This window comes from Engraulis encrasicolus, chromosome 7 (assembly GCF_034702125.1).
Source record: "Engraulis encrasicolus isolate BLACKSEA-1 chromosome 7, IST_EnEncr_1.0, whole genome shotgun sequence".
NCBI classification, from domain to species: Eukaryota; Metazoa; Chordata; class Actinopteri; order Clupeiformes; family Engraulidae; genus Engraulis; species Engraulis encrasicolus.
In genome coordinates, this window is record NC_085863.1 from 42,551,884 (window position 1) to 42,574,199 (window position 22,316).

Genomic DNA, 22,316 nt, shown 5'->3' on the forward strand with positions numbered 1-22,316 from the left:
ATACACAATCATTGATCTATAGAGTAATGTGAAATTTGTCTTTAATTTACTTCTAGAGTACTGTCCAGATAGATTAACCAATGTATCTGTCAAATCCCACCTTAGCAACATATGTTTCATTGTATATTTCACTTTTATTATCCAAACTATAACACAAATAAAAAGCACAACGCTGAAATCCTCTAACCTGTGTTTAGGAATTACTTAGTTTAGTTTAGAACCATTATTGTGCTTTGTTCTGGAAACTATATGTAAATAAATTTTGTAATGAAACATATCAACTTCTATTTCATTAATATTGTTTTTCTTTGGTTCTATAAACTTAACTTTTTCTCAATTTGCACATTCAGTGGTTTAAAGTTGATCAGGTGGGACATCCTGTAGGCATTTCAGAGTATCCGCTGTATCGAAACACCATGGTGGGAACATTGAAACAAAGTTACACATGATCACATTTACACAGGCTATGTATTTAAAACATTGGAAAGTTACCGCTCCAATCATAGAGCTTGATTTATTAACAGTGCTGTCTAGCATAAAGAAGGCAAAATATTACACAACAAATGTTTATATACTGTAAGTCGGCAAAAAGTAACCTTCAATTATTGATTGTAAATCAAATAGGTAAAATTGGCGCACTTGACAGTTGGCAATCAAGCAAACAGAGACAAAAAACAGCAGTTCATTTCAACACAAAGAGTTTGGCAAGCAGCCACTTTGCAAACAGGGCTGGGCTGGCCTAAAACCAATATAATTAGTCATAAAGTTAATAGCAGTTGTACTCCTGGCAGGCCATCGAAGGCTCCTCTGTTTATGGCAACAATATTCATTAAATCTATAAACGATAACACCATACCATCATAGTCACATTACACTGTTAAAAACTACCCCGGTGTCACAGTAATTAACTGTAAAATCTCACAGGAAGTGATTGCCAATGATTTACAGTATTTTACTGTGATGTGCACAGTACACACAACAGTGAAATCATACCCTGGAGCTTCTTTTGGCAGATAGTGTGGGGCCAGGATCTGGAAATCCTGATAAGTACCCAAAAATTTACTTGGCTCCTCAACGCAGCTTACTTTTGCTAATATGGAACATTTTTCCAACAAAACCATGACCAGACATTTGACAAGAAATTGCCTTCAAACATTAATATGATACTTACATAACAACCATTCTATTAAGCAAAATGGGAAAAGCCTCACTACAAAAATACAAAAAAGACTGAAATAGAGTGGGATACAGACTTTTTTTTCGTCAGGGGCCATTTTGTCAGGGACCATAGATACTGTCTTAAAGGGGGCGCCGCCAGCTTGTATCCATTGATTTTTGGAAACCTTTGACCCACATCTACTGTAGCACCCTGCCAAAAAATCAGAAACTTGTCAAGAACTCCACAATTCTAATGAAAATTCACATATTCCCTCTAGACTAGTCCTTTTTCCATCAACGAAATAATTAGCTTAGATGTGATGTGCATCAAGAAGGTGATGCGATACATGTGATGGAAAATCGGTTAAATCGATTCAGAGCCTGTTTTGTCGCACTAAAATAATTTGCTGGAAATAGGTGGTTCAGGGTTAAGTTGTATCGCATCAGATGTTATGGAAAAGGTTAATGCGATACAGAATGTCCACGCAGGCGCAGATGGTACTGGTAAAACACAGCGCGAGCATTCGAATGTTGTTGTGAGCCGCCCATTTCTGACATCTGTCTTTCTTGACATGCGGAAAGAAGTGAACCATACGTGGTCCGTAAAATGTGTAAGTACATCTACTTCCCACCATAGGCTGGACCGTATCCGCTGCCATGGTTCTGGTGATGCCCTCTGATTATTTACAGCCAAGATAAGGTGGTCTTGAATGATCATCCTGAGTTGTCGCCTCGCCCTCCTTCTCCTTAAAATGACTGCTGTTAAGCCCACAAGCTGACATAAAAGCAACACGTTTACGATACGATCCATCTCTGAATAGGTAAATAAATAAAACGAATACCGGTAGATAGAGTGACAGACCAAGTCTAGGCTAAATGTACCCAACTGCCTTACTTTTTCGGGAGGCTGACAACAGCGTGAGCTGCGCGCGTTTCTAATTCAGAATTCATTTCTCATTCTAATTCGCTACAATTCGCCACTTTTGTAATGGAAAATCATCTGTCGAGCCAGAATAATGCGCATCAGCACGTTTATTGTGACGTCATTTTAATTCGCTAGAATCGTCCTGTTTGATGGAAAACCAACCGAACCCATCCTGTATCGCTTCAAAGTAATGCGATATACATTTTAATTCGCTACAGAATCTGATTGAAAAAGGCCTATGGCAAGGCCTTTTCTTTGGGTACATCAGGGGAAGGTGTTGCACCTTTGTCTTATTTCAGCATGTTGCTTGGTGTGTAATTCCAAAAACGATACAAGCAAACAAGAGAAGGAGTCACATACAGAAGCTGAGAAAAGCCAAAAAAGAAAAGAACAATCAGAGTTGGAATACAAACATTTCGGCCCAGCCTGCCATCAGTGTTCCCAGTGGACTTTGCTTATGCCGGACAGTTGCATCTCTACCAATGGGTGAAATTGGTGTAGTGCTGGTGTTTTACAGCTAGTGTTTAAGTGTTTACACTATTTTTAGTGTTGTTCTTATATGGCTGTGTTAAAATCATACAGTACACCACTCTATGGTACACCAGCCATCTGAGGGCATTTTATAACATATTGAGCAGGCCGAAAGTTAATCTCAAAGGAGGAAGTGAAATTGTATAAGCATAGTAATATCTGACACAAATAGTAGCTTCTTATCTGTAGTGATGCCAATGTTAACTTTGTTTTTAGTGCTAGGGTGTTTGATCACATTTTTTTTGTCTGTTTGCCTATTGCTGTATGACAGTCGAAATGCCAAAGTCATGCTGTTATGAATTGTCAATAGTATTTGTTGTGTCTAGATATATTCAGCTTCATACACATTCAGTTTAATTCATTCTAAATATATAGTCAGCATTATTCAAAGTTGCGGTTCACAGTCTGCCAATGGCATGTTATTATTGTAATGAGTAATGAGAAGCTCACCTGGCCGTAGAATGATACTAAACTGGCTATGCCACTTCCTCAGCCAAGTCAAGCCAAGAACAGCTTTTTAAATTTACGGGGCATTTCATACAACCATGCACGTCACACACTTGAATCACATAGAGGGCAACATTTTTAAAACTATTTAATGATCATGAAACATTAAAAAGATTATGCCAGTAATACAAAATAGTTTAGTCCATTAAGGACTGGACTGACATCTGTTCAAGGATACAAGGATACAAGGATACAAGGATATTTATTTGTCATGTACATAGAGACACGTTCGTGTCACTTGTAATGAAATGCGTGGCCGTTGCAAAACAAGTGTGCAGAAGAAGGGTGAAGAAGAAATAAAATAAAAATAAAAAGTAAAAAGGTGTGTGTGTGTGTGTGTGTGTGTGTGTGTGTGTGTGTGTGTGTGTGTGTGTGTGTGTGTGTGTGTGTGTGTGTGTGTGTGTGTGTGTGTGTGTGTGTGTTCAATCAAAGTAATTAGGAGGAATTCAGTAAGCAAATGGCATGAGGAAAAAAGCTCTTTCTCAGTCTCTCAGTTCTAGCTCTGTGACAGCACAGTCGCCTTCCAGATCTCAGTTTTTTAAATAGTCCATATCCTGGGTGTGACTGGTCTTTGAGAATGTTACGGGCCCTAGATAGCACTCTCTTTGTGTATAAGTCTTTCACGGTAGGGAGAGGTTGACGAATACAGCGCTCAGCAGAGCGCACTATCCTTTGTAGTTCTTTCTGTTCACGCACTGTGGCGTTTCCGTACCAGGTGATGATGGACCCTGTTAAGATGCTCTCCACTGCTGAGGAGTAGAAGGCTTTTAGGATGGGTGTGGAAACTTTGAACTTTTTCAATAGGCGCAGAAAGTACAGTCTCTGCCTGGATTTCTTAATGATGTTGTGTGTGTTGTTTGTCCATGTTAAGTCATTTGTGATGTGAACACCAAGGTATTTAAAGCACTCTACCCTCTCAACTGGTTGTTTGCAACACAACAACGAGGTTGTTCAACACAACCTTTAAGATATCTATACATATTTACATTCATCAGTGCTCTTAATTTTTTACCTTTATCAGTGCTGTTCTGTTGTTTTTTTGACCATTGTTTAAAAAGAGAATGAAGGTATTTCCTCAGAGGCTGAATAAACAAATAGTTAAAATAATGGGGATAGAGAGGGATAGATAGGAAAGGTTGAGTGTGTCACATCACTGAATTCTGTGAGTGAGCTTTTTCTCATCAGGGAGTTGGTTCCAAAGCTGAACTACATAAATAGATGCTAAAAGACAGCCTCACCACATTTTGTTCATGAATTACTTGAAAGTACTTTGAAAAACAAACAATACTGTTTCAAAAGTCTGACTCACGTTGTAAGGCAGTGTGTTGTGCTAAATGCTGGTCTGACTGAAAGTATAATTTGTTAAGGTCACTCAGCACCAACCTCACTGTAGGCTATGTGTTAAGCTCCCTCCCCCCAAAAAATATGACTTCCATTTTGTCAATGACTTGACATAACGAAACAATTTTGTGGCATTCAGTTGTCAGTTTGAAAGAGGCACTGACAAAGGGTTTTGACAAACCCTGCGGGTGAAAGAGCACACAGGCTGCTACAGCAGGCTGCAGCACGTTACATACCGTAGCCTACAGTAGCTACCGTAACTTGAACAAATAGCAACAACAGACACTGTCTTTGTTTGTTCAAGATTTGACAGATTAGGCAGTCCTGATGTGGTGGCATTGCCATTTTTCTTGCTCTATGGCAGACAACGGCAACTTGGATCACATACTCCTTTGTGTGGTTGAATAGCAAGGGATTACGTCAGAGTGAAGAATGTGACTTGGGCACTTGTGTGTGACTGTGAAGAGTTTCACACACGTGTTCACATTAGGGCAATTCCATGGAAATGTCAACCAGACCATGAAACAAGAAATTGTCTTTGAATTGAAAAAATAATATCTAACATGACACCAAGGCGTCTATATTACAGAGGTACTTAAGTTGAACCGGTATGTCATATGCGGGTCCCTCCATACTCAATATTTTATTTTAAATGGTCAAAAAAGGGTCATTTTGGGTGATTTTGCCCAACTCTGTACTGATATTTAGGCTATGGTAAAATCCATAAAAAAGAAAAACACCACCCATCTTAATTCTTATTTAGGAACTTAAGAGATAGTTCTAACTTGGATACAGAGTTGTTAAATATAATCAAAGGGTTATCATGGATTTATTGAGCATAAAAAAATGTGGATTTCAGACACGTCACATCCATAACGAAATTCTGTCACATCCATAACACTGACTTTTCATCCCCTGAGTCTGCATGAAATACACAATATTTAAAACAATGGTATTTTCATGTTCAACTAAGACTCTTTTATCAAATGAATATCTACATTTGGATATTATGTTAACACTTTTTCATCAAAATCTGTGAAACTGTTATCACCTGAGAAACAGGGTATTATTTTTCCCCCATCACTGGGGAAACAATTATTTTTTCCCCATCACTTCCCCGACATGGGAGGTCTTTAAAACATACAACACTTCCTGTGATAGGCCTACTGGGAAAGAATAAAAACTAGTTCAGTCATAAGTTGCCATTTTGAGTCCAAATGTCACATCCATAACGCTGGAATTGCCCATTACTTTAAAAAGGGAAGATGTTAAGGAAAGTTTACTTAGAATAAATGTCTGCCTTCCTTGGGGTGCAGTAGTCACTGTACCTGTGTCTGTTGTTTTGCTGGTGTCCTGACCTAGCTGCTGAAATTCCCAATTTCGCAACACCACTCTTTACGAGGAAAAGACTAGGCATGATGAGAAGATGAGAGGAGGAAGAAAATTATTTTATCAGTTGTAAATTGGTAAATGTGTACAGTAATGTGGTATGTAGCCTACAATAGAACTACAAATGTGCAGAGAAATGTCTGACACAGCATGGTTGTCACACTGAATGTAGTCTTCATATAACAAAATGACTGAGACAGTTTTGACACTTTGTCTTGAATGTTTCCATAGAGACTGAGTCAACACAGAGAACGCTTTCATTTGTAGCTTAAAACTCCATAACTGCATAAATAAATCGAGATGACTAAACTATAGGCCTACACTGAATGTACTGTGTTGAACTCAACAAAAGTAATCATTGTTATACAGTGCTAGTGAGTTGTGCATTGATGCCATAAATATCCTAACTAGGCTAATACTTTTTCTTAGCAAGCCTGATCAGATGTCCAACCAATAGTCTTATTACGCAAATAATGCTCCAAGCATGTAAGTGCGACATCGTCCACTTCTGCGTCAAATTTGTTGGCAAGAAAGTGCCGCTGTTGTACCATCCATGTGAGATCCCCAAGTCCGTAAACACACACTGAATGTCTGTGTCTACCTTGACAAGGGGGATAAGGGGCTCCCTTTCTTATATCGCCTTCAAGATATGACCACTTCACTAGACGGGCAATGGAGATCATGTCAGATGTGTGATATTTGTGGTTGGGAGGGTTGGATCCTGGCATGGTGGGCATGCGCTGGAGAGTTGCCCACAGGTGTTCATCCGGACTGTATGTGTCCTTCTCCCACTCCAGCAAAGCCTTAGCCTCTGGGTTTTTATACAGCTGCTCCACAAACTCTCTCCTCAACACAAAGTACGCATTCCCAGAAAACATGGGTGTGCTGATGGGTGGACGAGTTTTTCTCTCGTTTGTCTGAATGATACCCGACCCTTTGACCTCATAATGGCGCTCCCACCGAACCTTTTTATGTTTAGGAGTCTCCTCGGACTCCAAGCTGTTTTTGCCGTTGAGCAGTTTCAGTGCTTGCACTATCTCCGCGTTGGTTTTGATGGGAAAGTCAGCTCCACAGGTGTTGAGAATGTACCGCCACTTCACAGGTGAATCGAGCAGCTCTCCCATGCAGTTCAGGTCAGCCTGGACTCGTGACCAGGAGGCATAAACTATCGTCTCCTGCTTAGCTGCCAAAAACACATTAGGGAAACAGGAAGCTATAGCCTCCACTGCCTTTTTGAAAGGCTCCGGTGCCTTCTTGTCCACATGCACACAGTAAACATTCTGTGGTGCGTAAAGAGCTCTGAGGAGCCGCTCGAACATCTCGATCTTCTCATGGATCACCATGGAGTAGGCGATGGGGAAGTCCCTCTCCTCTTCGCTCAGAGTTGCAGTAACGTATCTTCTATCTGATATAAAAGCACTGCAGTTTTTTGTCTGATTGAGGTAGAAAGACTCAGACAAAACACCCTCAAAACGGCTTTTCTTTTTTGTTAGAACAGATTTTAGGTCCTCACGAGAAGCCAGTCCCACGTCTCCCTTGATGACTGCCAGACATGCCTGTGTTTCCCCCAGATCCTGTACCGGTGGCTTCTGTGAACACACTTCTTCTGTCCTTCGAAATTTGGAGATCTTCAATAAGCCCAAGCTCAGAGACATTACTATAATTAGACTGTACACGATTTTCATTTGACTTTCCCTCAAGTGCAGAGCCATGGTGCCTCAAAATATTTGACATTGAAAATAGTGTCCTTCAAAGCCAGCTTTGGAAGGAAATACAGCAGTATGTGTTGGATGCGTTGTTGTGCTGAGTATTGTCGTCCGCATGTCTTTGCTTATAATGGTGATGGAGGAGGCGGTGGCAGTTGTTTTAAATCTGTGCTCTTTTTGCAACTTGTCTGACAAGATAGTTACGTATGGGGTTTTAGAACCAGTGAGGTGACATGCCACAGCTTTCTAGCTGAGGAAGGTGCAGTCTACACAACAGAGACTATTCTAGGCCTACTCAATGAAATTAGTGTTTCATCTGGTGGGGGTACGCTGGGGGGGGGGGGGGGGGGGGGATCTGGGGGTGCTGGGGGGGTCAAGCACTGGTGTCATTTTTACTCTTATTGCACTTTACTTGAAAACCTGCTGCTACTAAGTATTGTACCCCAAACACAATTTCGTTGCCTTTTTGACAATGACAATAAACGCTTGAATCTTGGGTCAGGACTCAGGAACCGAAAGGGGGTTGCGGAGGGGTCCTGAGTGGCTACACCTCTAGGCCTCTAGGCATCTAGGCTATTCTAGGCCTACCCAATGCCCTTATCCATGTTCATTGGTTCAGTTGCTTGTGCTATAGAGTATGAGTTCGATCTGCTTAAGATTCTTTTACTCTGTTTGACATTTCATTTTTAAATCATCAGTGCAATTATGTTTGTCACAATGTAAAATTAAACAAAGTGCTGACATTTGTCTTTTGATCATGATTTGTTATTCATCATTTGTTATTGTATTGAATTGTGAAAGGTATATGAAGTTTGGAATTGGATGTTGGTCTTAAAAAGCCAAAAAAATAGAGTTATTTTAGAAAACTATTTCTTTATTTCATATCACATATCAGTAAAGAAACCAAATCTAACCTTATTTTGTTTTGTTTCATTTATTACATTTTCCAGCTTTTACAGCAATATGCTTAGCAACATACGGTAGAAGGAAAATACTTTTTTTGGGGTAGAAAACATCAACAACAAACACAGATACAAAATGACATTAAAGAAACAGAAAGACAGAAAAAAACTAACCACTTATCTCAATTTCATTTCCATCTTAACGTTTTAAGTCTTGAAATGATTATTTAGTTGTTACTTTTTCTACTTGGCACACTGAAAAACTCAACCTTGGGTGCATTTCTGGAAAGCGTAGTTGCTAACTATGTTAGCTACTTTGTTGGTTGCAATGCAATTTCCCATTGGCAACTACTGAAGTTGCTAACTGCTAACAACTACGCTTTCCAGAAATGCGCTCCAGTATGGTTGGGAAACCAAGCAGGGTCTTCTTCTGGAAAAAACCCTTATCATTTTTAAACCTTATCGGTTGGAAATTTCAGTGGGCGGTCTTTTTCTCCTCCTCTCTAACTCTATATTAATGGCCACGTAAGTATTCTCCAACTGCCAGTTAACCAAGTTAATGTTTCTTTAATTTACTCCCACACTCAGTCACTAATTGTGATGACACATTAAATCAACACTCCTCTTTTCTTGATGTTTAGCCCTTTCAATCCTGTTGAACTGACGCACATCAGTCTACATCATTGTTTTCCAAAGACTGGGTCAGTACCCACATGTGGTTCCCGGAAAGTTGTTTTTCTGAGTCACTTCTTATGGATTAATGCTGATTCAATTATTTTTTTATCTGTGCTTAAAACCTTAGTAATACGAACTGCTCAGATGAGTGCTCCATTAACAATAGCCTAAATATCCTCCTCAATGTTCAAAAATGGTCATCTAATACACAATCATTTTGTAAATCACTACAAATATTTATTGACTTGGGTTACAAAGATTTGTGACTTTTACAAAATGGGTCCTGAGGAAAAAAAGTTTGGGAACCACTGTTCTACATCACACCCCCTGCTCAGCGCATATTATATCATTCTAAATAATTATTACAATTAATGTGTTTTTTGTTTGATGACCGGGATCAGGTGTGTATATAGCCTGTCCAGGTACCCTCTTAACTCTGTTTACTTTGCTTTATCCATGCAAGCAAAGGTGAACTGTTTGCCTCAGGGAGTGCCGATAACACATTTCTTGTTTCTCTGAGGTTAAAGTCCATTTTAAAGTCCTTTTTTCAAAAATAACTTTCCACACATCCTTCTCCTCCTCCTCCCCCTCCTACTCTTCCTCTACCACTCCATTCAAGGCCGGGCAGGTGGCAGCAGTACAGAGGAGCATGTCCCTTCAGAATGTCTAATTAAAGGAGGGTTTTTTTATTTTCAATGGCACATACTTGCAGGCACCATGGCTCTCCACTTTAGGCAAAATACGACAAAATCTGTGGTTACCATACTACTGTTCATGTGCCTGAGTATAGGCATATTGAAGTTCTCCAAATTCCAACGGACTAAAGTGATGTGTTCCCAGAAGCCACCGGTTCAGGAGCTGAGGGAAGATCAGGCATGTCTGGCAGTCATAAAGGGGGATGTTGGACTGGCTTCTCATGAGGACCTAAGGAGGCTTCTAACAAAGAAGAAAAAAACTGATGTGTTGTCTGAGTCTTTCTACCTCAAGCAAGCAAACGATTGCAGTGCTTTTATATCAGATAGAGGATACGTTACTGCAACTCTGAGCGAAGAGGAGAGGGACTTCCCCATCGCCTACTCCATGGTGATCCATGAGAAGATTGAGATGTTCGAGCGGCTCCTCAGAGCTCTTTACGCACCACAGAATGTTTACTGTGTGCATGTGGACAAGAAGGCACCGGAGCCGTTCCAAAAGGCTGTGGAGGCTATAGCTTCCTGTTTCCCTAATGTGTTTTTGGCAGCTAAGCAGGAGACGATAGTTTATGCCTCCTGGTCACGAGTCCAGGCTGACCTGAACTGCATGGGAGAGCTGCTCGATTCACCTGTGAAGTGGCGATACATTCTCAACACCTGTGGAGCTGACTTTCCCATCAAAACCAACGCGGAGATAGTGCAAGCACTGAAACTGCTCAATGGCAAAAACAGCTTGGAGTCCGAGGAGACTCCTGGACATAAAAAGGTTCGGTGGGAGCGCCATCATGTAGTGACGGGGTCTTCCGTTGTTGAGACTAATATCACAAAAAACCCTGCACCCATCAGCACACCCATGTTTTCTGGGAATGCGTACTTTGTGTTGAGGAGAGAGTTTGTGGAGCAGCTGTATAAAAACCCAGAGGCTAAGGCTTTGCTGGAGTGGGAGAAGGACACATACAGTCCGGATGAACACCTGTGGGCAACTCTCCAGCGCATGCCCACCATGCCAGGATCCATCCCTCCCAACAACAAATATCACACATCTGACATGATCTCCATTGCCCGTCTAGTGAAGTGGTCATATCTTGAAGGCGACATATGGAAGGGAGCCCCTTATCCCCCTTGTCACGGTGGACACAGACATTCAGTGTGTGTTTACGGACTTGGGGATCTCACATGGATGCTACAACAACATCATTTGCTTGCCAACAAATTTGACCCAGAAGTGGATGGGGTCGCACTTACATGCCTGGAGAAATATTTGCGTAAAAAGGCGATTGATTGGACAGACACTCAGGTTTGCTACTAAACAACACAGCAGCACATGAACATGAATATGAACATTTTCAGGATATTGACAATGCACAACTCGCCTCATATGGGGTCAGTGAAATCTACTTCCACTAATGTTTAGAAGTGAAAGATCTTCAAAATGAAATCACAGTGTAAGTAGGTGGACATTTTACTTTGAGATTTGCAATTTTGTTATCTTTTAGTCTTGGGTGGGGTGTAACTCATTCAAAGTTGTGAGATATCTTTGTTTTAGTACAGTAGTAACTTTATTGATCCCGGGGGGAATTAAGGTGTCAAGTAGCTTACATAAATACACACAATTCCCACATGGTCATTTCAAGAGACATATAACACAGGTAATAGTCAGGGAAGGAAGAATACAAACTACAGAAAAAATATCATTTTAGTTTTAGGTTTGCAAGTGAAGTTAGAAGGAGAGTTTTACAAGCTTTCTATGTGCTGACTCACATTCAGGTAAGACAGGTAAAAGGTTTATTTTACACTTCTAAAATGAACACACACTATCTTATTATGTAATAGATATGGACCCAAGCTGCTACTGTCATTTGCACTGATTGTGAATTTATAATGTCTTTTATGATGCATGTTTGCCAACTGTGCCAACATTTACAACTGGCAGAGTGTGTATTTGAACGTGTCATGCCTCATGCCTCATGCGGGTTTCATGACAGATTCAGGAAACTGTAACTGCGAGCACAGAAACAAACAAAAGAAGATGGCTGTCAGACTGCTTTGCAGCCTCAGGTAGGCCTACGTACAACCAGAATGCTGTAATTATGACCTCAGTGTGCCTTATAGGAGCAAGTAAGGGGAACTCGCACACCTTGGATGCCGATGCAATTATAGTGTACTTTTATTGCATGTTTAGAAAATAAATAAAAGTGCTACCAAGTGAACAGTGCAAATGTTTCGGTCCCAGTCAGACCATCCTCAATGCAAAGTTTTTTTAATCTGATCTTGTCTGTGTAACCAGTGGTGTAGTCTACGTAGCACGCAGGTATACGGAGTATACCCACTTCTAAATTTTAGGGGCTTCAGTATACCCACTTAAAATTGATTGATCCATTGTTTAGAATAGCATGAATATATACAGTATACCCACTTCAAAAAATACTCAAATAGACAGTATACCCACTTCAAAAAAGTAGACTACACCGCTGTGTGTAACTTACCACAAATATGCATAACTATACCAAGCAGCCCCAGCTACATTCTTTAATAATCAGGGGTTTACACTATTACCCTGCATAACTGTATTATGCAAATTTCCAAACAGCCAAACATTCCATAGTCCCACAGCAAATGTCAGACTGGCTGTCACCATGGCCGTAATTACCATTGAGGACACAGAGGTCATGTCCTCCATATTTTTTTCAGTAATGTAAAATGGAATTTATCATTGTTGATCATATATCGATTTTAATCATAGATACGCCACCCCCATTTATCCTAAAGGCAGTGATTAATGACAACAAACTTAAGAGTTTTGAAAATGTCTCGTTATGGCCCTGGCTGTCACCTACACAGGACGGAGTTGAGTGGAGCAGGAAGTTTTGTCTGATTATACCACAGTGTAGCCGCTGCTGTATGAGCTCCAGAAGGATCAAGCTGTACATAGGCCTACGTATTGTCCAACATGATCTCCAAAAAATCTGTGCTCCTGGACACGGATGTTAAGGACACAAAATCCGTGTCCAGGAGCACGGATTTTGCCAAAATTCTGTGCTCCTGGACACGGAATTATTTTCCGTGATGGACACACAGAATTGCTCTCTATACTCCCACAGCTCTGTTTCCACAGTCTTGTGTTTTCTCAGGATTTTTTAAATTTCAAATATTTTGTCTAAAAAAGAAACATTTCTTACTGACGAGTTAAGGTTAGAAATTATTTTGGTCTGGGCACAGCTAGTGTTCTTGCATTCATTATATGACTTTGATAGCCATTTCTCAAAAATATGTCTGTAATGACAGGTTAAGGTTAGGGAATATTTTGGTCAGGGCACAACTTAAATTGCTATAGCATTATTTTGTTTAGGATTAGCATTTGGTATGTATTTTCTAATGATAGAGTTAACACAGTGCTGTGGTAATAGCCTATAGAAAGCACTTCCGTGTGCCCATCACGGAAAACAATTCCGTGTCCAGAAGCACGGAAAACAATTCCGTGTCCAGGAGCACGGAATTTTGGCAAAATCCGTGCTCCTGAACACGGATTTCGTGTCCTTAACATCCGTGTCCAGGAGCACGGAATTTTTGGAGATCAGGCTGTATTGTCAATTTCTGAACATTGAACAAAGGAATTGGAATTGAAGAATTCAGATACAAAACCTGCATTTGTCAATAATCTACATAAATGGGCTGTATTTCTAAATGTTTAAACTTTTTTAAACAATGATTAATCTTTGACAATCAGTTCACCAGTTCACCTGTTGATATGGCTTGAATTGCCATGCTTGATAGTAGAATTTAAATGCCTTTGGAGATGAGTTTTAAAAATCCCTCTCGAGAGATTCCTGGATTTTGCACATGAACTCTTTGATGACATTTCTCGTGGTAGTAGACAGCAACAGCACAGCCACTACTGTGCAATACAAGACAGCATGGAATGAGAGCTATTGTGCTTGTAACCTATACAACGTCCAATAGGTTTCATTCAAATAATAATAAATTATTTATATATTATGCATATATTTATGCAAATTTATTCAAATACCAAAAATCGTTCAGGTCTTCTAATGCAGTGTTTCCCAACCTTTTTTGTCTTGTGTACCCCCAAGCCTTTTCGTTGTGCCATGAGTACCCCCTAAGTCAAGTTATATATATAGCTTTGTCCATCCCAATGTAACTAAGCTCCATATATTTGTTAAAATTTCATTTTTCCAAGTACCCCCTGCAGTGTGCTCGCGTACCCCTAGTGGTACACGTACCCCTGGTTGGGAAACACTGTTCTAATGGACCTGTTTAAGTTGCAATGCCATTGCCTGAAAGTGCCATATTAATGAAATATGCATTGTATTTATATTATATGTTTTTTAATACTACATTAAAAGTTATGTTTTTCATTTACAATGTTTTATTACATGTGTATTATGTAAGATGTTCTTAAGTCTCCTTTGCAGAAGAGGGCAGTACTACCAAGAATAGCAAGCTTTGCCTGTGTTCTGAGAGGTAAATTCTCATCCCATCTCACAAATATAGGCCTATATCATAGTAGGCTATATATGGGCTACTGTATGTGCTTAACAAAAAATATCAATTTAGTTGTCTATCCACCTGACGTCAGCATGGCACAACTTGATGGTCCCACGTTTCAACAAGTTTAATTTTTTTGTCTGTTTGATCTTTAAAACCATACCAGACATGACAGATGTCGTGTAAAAAGACGAGACGCGGAACGCGGTCAAAGGCAGAATTCTTGGTAAATTTAGGCGAAAATGGATGCCACGGTTGAACAAAATGTGCTGAAACAGACACTTAACTGTGTAATTTTAACGTTTTCTTTATGGTAGTATGAAAGATAACAAGTTAAAGATGCAAGTTAGCACAAAATCTTAAATTTGACCAGGGCATAAAAAAAATGATATTTCACCTGCTGTGTCTCACCTTAATATATAGACTCTAGCCTAGTAAAGCAGTCGGAAGTTCCACATGCCCCAAACACCCCCCTCCCCCTCAGCACGTGCCCCACCAAAATGTCTGTGCATGGCACTGGTTTAAACCTAGTTCTAGGCAATTGCCAATACAAGCAAGATTTTCCTGACCTGATAATGAGTCACTTGTTCTAACATATCTGGTTATAGGTGGAACAATGGTATCAAAAGTAAAAGTAGAAGTGAAAAACCCTTCAGATTCTTTCCAACACAAGTGACTTCTCCAAGTAACTGGCTGGTTAGAGCAAGTGTTTCAATACAGTATCAGATCAAGAAAATATTTGTAAAATGCTTGTATCGGCAAATGCCTAAAACAGGGTTTAAATTATTATTATTAAAATTGTATTAAAATTCTAGTTTTACAATTTTAGTGAGTAAGGCTGTAAAGATATTGTACCGAGAATTTGTGATACACATAGTCACGATATTGTATCGCAATACAAGAAGGCAGTATCATGATATGCCTTGTTAAACTTCTGTTACCCTTCGGTGCAGAAAGCAACCACATGATATGATGTGATGGTGTTTCAAATCCTCCTGATTATTATTTTGAAACATTTTTTAAATACTTAGTAGCGACTGGTAACCTGCTCTACCTATAAGCTACCATTTATAGTTTTTTGTGATTTAAAAAAATAATAAATAAATAAATAAATTGTGAAATCAAATTTGATTTAAAAAATCAAGCGTTGTACGACCGGTAGGTCAAAGGTCATATGAACAGAATAGTGAGTTGAGTGTCTCATTACAGCCTTACTAGTGAGACTTTGGATGACGAAAATACATAGAAAACTAGAAATGTGCCCAGAGAGCACATGCACCTCCACCCTCTTTGGCAGGCCGCAAAGTTTCAGGAGTGAGCTAACCAGCCAACCAACCACGGAGGAGAGGAGGGAGAGAGAGAGAGGAAGGGCTGTGTGCACTGGACGACTTGATTTTAGTTAGGGGGGCCCCTTGGCATATTTTTGCCTAGGGACCCAGAGAAGTCTGAACCGGCTCTGAACAACCCTCTACATTTCTCACGACAGTCAAGGGGCATAGTATGGTACTCACATGCCACATTTCTCACTGTATAGATAAGGGATTTAAATGTGATTGGTGTGATATGATGGTGAAAAAGAAGTAGATCTAGGGGGCGCTGTGGCGCAGCTCGTAAGCCCCCCACATATGGGCTTACATTGCCCACGGGGACCCCGGTTCGAGTCCGGGCGGGGTAATTTCCCGTCCCGTCCCCATCTCTCTCTCCCAATCATTTCCTGTCTACTCCCACATTGTCCTGTAACAATAAAGGTCAAAAAGCCCCAAAAAATGCTTTTTAAAAAAAGAAAAAGGAGTAGATCAATCAAGGATAGTTACCATAGTAATAATAACAGTAAGAGCCGGTTTTCCTTTTGTTTCTTGTCATGCTGTAATTGTCCACTGGGTGGCACTGAGGGTCACACCAATGTGGGGGAACCTTGAAGGTATACAGACGGAAGGAAACATGTAGGCCTAAAGCTTTGACCACTATGCCATAGAGGGTCCATATCTAGAGGTGTCATACAATAGAATGCCCCTGGCAATCATTGCTCCGAAATAAAAAATGGTGCCGTGGTGAACATCGCCATCTGCCGCTGAATGTCAAAATACATGTACATAGAGATGCATCTGGGAGATATACTTAATTTCCACGTAAAATGCTAAGACATATATTGCTGAAGAATACTTCTGAATATTTCTGAATCATACATTTTTTCTGTAGTTAAGTTACCTAAATATATTAAAATTAATTTTAGAGTAGGACCATTGACAGTACATGTAGCCTACTTTCACTGAGTAGGACCAATGGGACTGACTGACTGATTGAAGGGGGAAACCCTCCAATAGGCCTACTGACGTTTACACTGCATCATGCCTACCGGACTGTATTAAAAATAACAATAGTAATTATAATGGCAGTTTATTGTCTTCAAGAGAGCAGTGGTAACACAAAGACAGTGGTAAACAGACTGGGGACGTATCAAAGTGAGTGTTTTCACCCCGGTGGCTCAACTGTGACACCTATAGACGGTTGCCCATAAAACAAGCTTATGATACGGCTTGTTAGTCTTCCTCATTCTTTGACTATGACCATGTATTGAACATTTCTGGCTACTGTGAATGATCCTGACTTGGGATGTATTGCTACTGGATGCACTTCAATGTTGCGGTGAGCCACGATAAATATGCAAAAGAAAGAAGACTCAACGATTGTTTGAAAATTGACACTATTCCCACATGAATAAATGGATCATAAAGGTAGAACACAAGGTGCCCAATTCTCACAGCCATTATTTGGCAGTCTGTCAAAAATGGCTCATCTAAATGGCACAATATAGTCTCCTTTTGCAAAAGACTGTGGAGGCCTACTACCTCCACTTGCAGACCATCAGAAATAGTCGTGCAGGGCGGGTTGTAATTACAGTTAGGCCTGCGCTGTGTTTGCAGTTGTGCTCTGCATCATCCAGTAGGCCTATTGTCTTCTAGTTCTTCAGTCTTTTCAATGGCCTACATCAGGGGTCCCCAACCTTTCTGGGTCTGAGGGCTACTGAGGGCTACTTCAGGGCTACCAAGGGCTACTTGTTTGATCAAAATCCTCTACTGATGTCTTGACATCATTCCCAAACCACACTATGATTGAGTGATCATTTGCTGCTAGGTTATAAAGAAATAATCTCGTATTTAAATCAAGAGAAACATTAACTGTGACTGAAATCTTGTAGCCGGCACTGTTTTACAAACATCCTTGGTGGGCACATCAGAAGCTCCTGGAGGGCTACCTGGAGCCCGCGGGCACCACGTTGGTGACGCCTGGCCTACATGAATAGGCGGGCATGCCAATTTATTTTCCCCCTAACATTTTCTTATGGAAAAGAATACACAAGTACACACATAAGAAACCATGTCAACATTAATTGCAGCATTGTTTATTTGATTTCCATTCATGTCAAGAAATACGATTATTTTCTACAATTTTATCATGCTACTCCGAGAATGTGATCATGGATAGCAAGAAGATATGATTACACTGATTACAGAGAGTTTAGTGGTGATGTGCAAAGATAACCCCAACGATCTGGAGAGATTTATTTGACCATGATCAAGAATCGATAATTATCATCCATCAGATCACAAACAGATCGATCCTTTGACAAACAAGCACACTGGTATTTAAATGTGATTAGTGTGATATGAATATGATGATGAAAAAGAAGTAGCTGAATCAAGGATAATTAGCATAGTAATGATAACTGACTGTAAGAGGCAGTTTTCCAAAATGAATGGTGCCTGATTGTAAGTGATCATTTGCCTCTGTTCAGAGAGGGAAGATCAGGAAGCCACTGAATGTGTTGCGGTTATCTTTATTATCCCAGAGCCTGAAGCCTGCTGGGAGCACCATGTTAACTGTGTCTCCCTCCTCCAGCTCTAGAGCAACTCCACTGGACACGTTAGTAACCTCTCCATCCGTGTCCCACTCATACAGCCTGATGACAAACTGCCCATTCTTAAAGAGCCATCCAGCCATCCAGTGGCCGTTTAGTTTATCCACAACAGTGAACCTGAAGTAGTAGACACCCCTAACTGGAGCTGTGAAGAAGCCAGTTGTGCTGCTGTAGGCATTTCCAACATTGGTGTTGACTTGACTGAATACCAAGTTCATGTGATTATGACCAGCCCTCAGGAATCCTGCGATGGGTAGAAATGCTGAGAAGGCCACCTTGGGTGTTGCTTTGATCTCTCTCAGAGCTGCCACCTCCTGCTCAAGTGCATTCAGCTTAGCAGACACAGTTGCAAGAGCAGTCCCAATGCCATGACATGCGCTCTCGATTTCATTCGACTTGACTGGGGTCTCAGCTCCAGACATTGAGAACAACACCAGCAGCACCAGCAGTGAGATGGAAGCCCTCATCTTCAAAGTCACTGTGAAAGAAAACACAGTAAAATGGGTTCTAAATTCATCATGGCACAAGGTTAAAGTGTACACCACAAGCTTTTGCCCAGATTTTCGAATGCTACCATGCCATAGGAATAGCATATTGATATATATTAAAAAAAACAGCCTTAAACTTCTGTGATACCAGCTTGTCCAGTTAGGAAGAAACACTGATTGGGAGTCCATTTTGCCTACTGTTGTTCAAATTTAACAAGCAATGCGTAAAAATAGATTATAGAAAGGTAATGATGACCACAGAATGGAGAGGTAATACAGTAACCAAAACAAGTCCCCAAAATACGGTGGTGGTGCAGGTGGTGGCCGCAGCCCATTTCTTTTTCTATTCTTTCTGGCTGATTTGTTTGGTCACATTTGCATTTTGTCAGTGTCCTACCCCTGAATTTGCGGAGCTAATGGGTACGCTTGTAAGGAAGCAGTGCTGCTTTTGCCAGGCAGCATGCATGGACTCTTTGCCAGTTTGACACCTAATTAGTCATGCCCAGTGATTGGACACTCTTTGATGAACTCTACGAGTACTCTATGAGTATCCAATCACTGGGTGTGACTAATAAAGAGTATCCAATCACTGGGCGTGACTAATTAGGCTGAATACACTTGGAAGTGTGTGCACTAGGTTTTGAGAAATGCCCACTGTGGTTAGAACATTCTGACCAGAATTCATCACACTGGCAAAGTGTGCATGCGCGCTGCAAGAGCAGCACTGCTTCATCACGATCGTGCCCAATGCCAATCATCCAAGATGGCACACCAATAAGTGCATTCGATTTCTCATCAAGGCATGCATGCGCATGTAGACAGCAATGCACTCTGGATGAAAATGCTGCATGACGGTTAGATTTCCTGTCAAACTTCAAAATTTCAGTGATGTTGCGTTGACGAGGTGACATGTCACATGGTGTCAAACTATCGCGGGATGAATGCGACTGCAGTCAGATCTTGCAACCAATTGCGACCAACCAGTTCATGGGCGAGTGGGCTCGGAGGCGGGCTGCAGACGAGCGTTGAAGGGGATAAGCAACTGCAGAGGTTGCAAGATCTGACTGCAGTCGCATTCATCCCGCGATAGTTTGACACCATGTGACATGTCACCTCATCAACGCAACATCACCGAAATTTTGAAGTTTGACAGGAAATCTAACCGTCATGCAGCATTTTCATCCAGAGTGCATTGCTGTCTAAATGCGCATGCATGCGTTGATGACAACTCGATCGCACCTATTGCCACTCAAGAGCCAGTGGTCATGACAGATACTAAGGCTTGTTGCTTAGATTTTTGGTAAACTATTTTGCTCATATTTTTCCTGGATTAAACCTTGCGTTATTTGCTTTTTTTATCTCGAATGAAAGAACATGCAGGGACGGGCAGGACCTAATTCAGTGTGTGTGCGTGTGTGAGTGTGTCGGCACAGGATTCAATTTGTGATTTTCAAGCGCAAAACATCACAAATGAGTCCTTTTTTATTTCTAGTGCGACTTCCTAAATAGAATAATGAATGAACGAAAAAGTAGGCCTACACGAACCTTAGGGAAAGATATGGATATTTTAGGAAATCTGTGAACTAATTTCTTACCAATAGATTTTTTTACCATGTGTTCTTACAGGTGTCTGGACACACCTCACAATTTATCCACGGCCAAATCCAATGGGAATTTCCGTGACACCCCGTCAAAGTTTGGGTGCACAGAACGCCTATGTAAAAATTGGAACACGGCAGATTGGGGGGAAAGGATGCATAATGGGTCATAACATCTGAAGTAAACTACATACAGAGACAAATGAACACATTCTCCATACATTACTGACCCAGTGAATTCAATTGAGGGGTATTTTTGGACATTTATATAGTGATAATGTATTATATAATGATAATTATAATTTCAACTCGCAAAAGTAGCCTTGAGTTGCCCAGCTTGTCTTAAAAGTAAAACATTGGGCAATCTCCATAGCAGTACGCTACAGTATTAGTAAGTAACACTGTATGTTTGTGTGTGTGTGCTCTCATCTAACATGACAACTGAAACACGTTTGTGCTCATTGTATGATTGAACACTTGTGGTAAAAGTGTAATGGCATTGCTCTTACCTTTAAGAGTCATCTGATCCCAGCAGGAGTGGCTGCAACAGTAATGCTGATGTAGAAGTAGGTGCAGCAGTAGTGTCTGTGACTCTGAGTCTGCGATCAGCCTCTTTTTATACAGTAGGCCGATATTAAGAATTACGGGTGAATTTCTCAAGAATGTGTGTTCAGCAGAAACAAACACACACGTGTGCCAGGAAACAGAAGAGGAGGATAGAGAGAGAGAGAGAGAGAGAGAGAGAGAGAGAGAGAGAGAGAGAGAGAGAGAGAGAGAGAGGGAGAGAGAGAGAGGGATGCATGTCAGAGAGTAGGGATGGGAATGGACCTCATGTTCAATGCGCAACTCCACTCACGAAGTGTTCATGACAGGCACAGAACAAACTTTGTTACCAGTAGACTAGGCCTACTCTGTAGCCATTAAACACAACTGTGTAGTCAAGCTTTCATTAACAAACAACTCTTTCACGATCCCTGCGGCATCAAATTATTATAAACAACAAACTGTCAGCCACCAATATGAACATGTTCGTGAATGATGGTTTACGCGATCCCATATCTTCCAGCTTAATTATGAATATGGGGCATAGCCAACTCGGGAGGCCAGATCCATCCCTATGCTTTGTCATCCATTATTAAAATACTCTGCTACACATAACAGCCCCTTATTTCAACGTGCCAAGCTCAGATGATTAATCAAGAGTAATTTGTATTTCTTACTGTATTTACATTTGCTGGCTGTGACTTTGTTGAGGCTGTAGCCTAAGCATGCTAGCCCTTTTGCCAGCCCCTAAGATTAGCAGCCATTTAGGAGAACCAACATTACAGTGGATTACAGTACCCAGGGGTGCAGCTACTCCATTTTGTTCCCCCGGAAGAACATTTTGTCAAAAACACTGCAGAATGGTGTATTTTGAACCCTTCAGACAGCCTGCTCCGCTGCTATTCACTGCCCGTCACTGAGCGCATTAGAAGAAAATATTCTGGTTTCGCACAGAAAAGTGGCAGTTTTCTGTTTGCAAAGTCTTCATTTGTTCCACATCACATTCTTATGAGTAGGCCTATAGGCAGGGGTGGGAAACCTTTTTAATTCAAGGGGCCACTTCAAATTCAAATTCATCAAAGGGCCATAAAAGTCATTAAAGGGCCACACTATGAACACAAACCAAGATTTCCCCCTGCACTTTAGGCCTGTATTGAAGGCAGCCACATTTAAAACAGACCCACCTTCTCTAGGCCCCATGAATATAACTTTATTGTATTGCAAATGTATTTTCTAAGATTCCTTTACAAAATATGTCATATTTCATGTGAAGCTGCATGACATTAAAACTATATCAGGGGCTGGATAAAACAGCCTCAAGGGCCATTAACAGCCCTTGAGACATAGGTTCCCCACCCCTGGCCAAAGGGCAGGAAGGGAAATACAGAGAAGCATCTCCTACAGTCACAAATAGCCTGCACACTTTCATTCATTGT

General features: G+C 40.8%; 3 protein-coding genes across 3 annotated transcripts; 1 reads left to right on the forward strand and 2 right to left on the reverse strand.

Moving 5' to 3' along the window:
* Nucleotides 1-5,678: 5,678 nt before the first annotated feature.
* LOC134452933 (beta-1,3-galactosyl-O-glycosyl-glycoprotein beta-1,6-N-acetylglucosaminyltransferase 3-like) lies at nucleotides 5,679-7,710 on the reverse strand. Its single transcript, XM_063203612.1, has one exon. The coding sequence runs from the start codon at nucleotides 7,561-7,563 to the stop codon at nucleotides 6,277-6,279; it is 1,287 nt and encodes a 428-aa protein (XP_063059682.1). The 5' UTR covers nucleotides 7,564-7,710; the 3' UTR covers nucleotides 5,679-6,276.
* Nucleotides 7,711-9,780: 2,070 nt separating this feature from the next.
* LOC134452198 (beta-1,3-galactosyl-O-glycosyl-glycoprotein beta-1,6-N-acetylglucosaminyltransferase 3-like) lies at nucleotides 9,781-11,791 on the forward strand. The gene has a single exon (XM_063202566.1). It carries the CDS (start codon nucleotides 9,852-9,854, stop codon nucleotides 11,133-11,135), a length of 1,284 nt encoding a protein of 427 aa, XP_063058636.1. The 5' UTR covers nucleotides 9,781-9,851; the 3' UTR covers nucleotides 11,136-11,791.
* A 5,940-nt stretch (nucleotides 11,792-17,731) lies between these two features.
* Nucleotides 17,732-20,915, reverse strand: LOC134452199 (complement C1q-like protein 4). Its single transcript, XM_063202567.1, has 2 exons — nucleotides 20,847-20,915; nucleotides 17,732-18,729 (listed from the first exon to the last, which is right to left on the reverse strand). The coding sequence occupies exons 1-2, from the start codon at nucleotides 20,857-20,859 to the stop codon at nucleotides 18,125-18,127; spliced, it is 618 nt and encodes a 205-aa protein (XP_063058637.1). The 5' UTR covers nucleotides 20,860-20,915; the 3' UTR covers nucleotides 17,732-18,124.
* Between the last annotated feature and the right edge of the window lie 1,401 nt (nucleotides 20,916-22,316).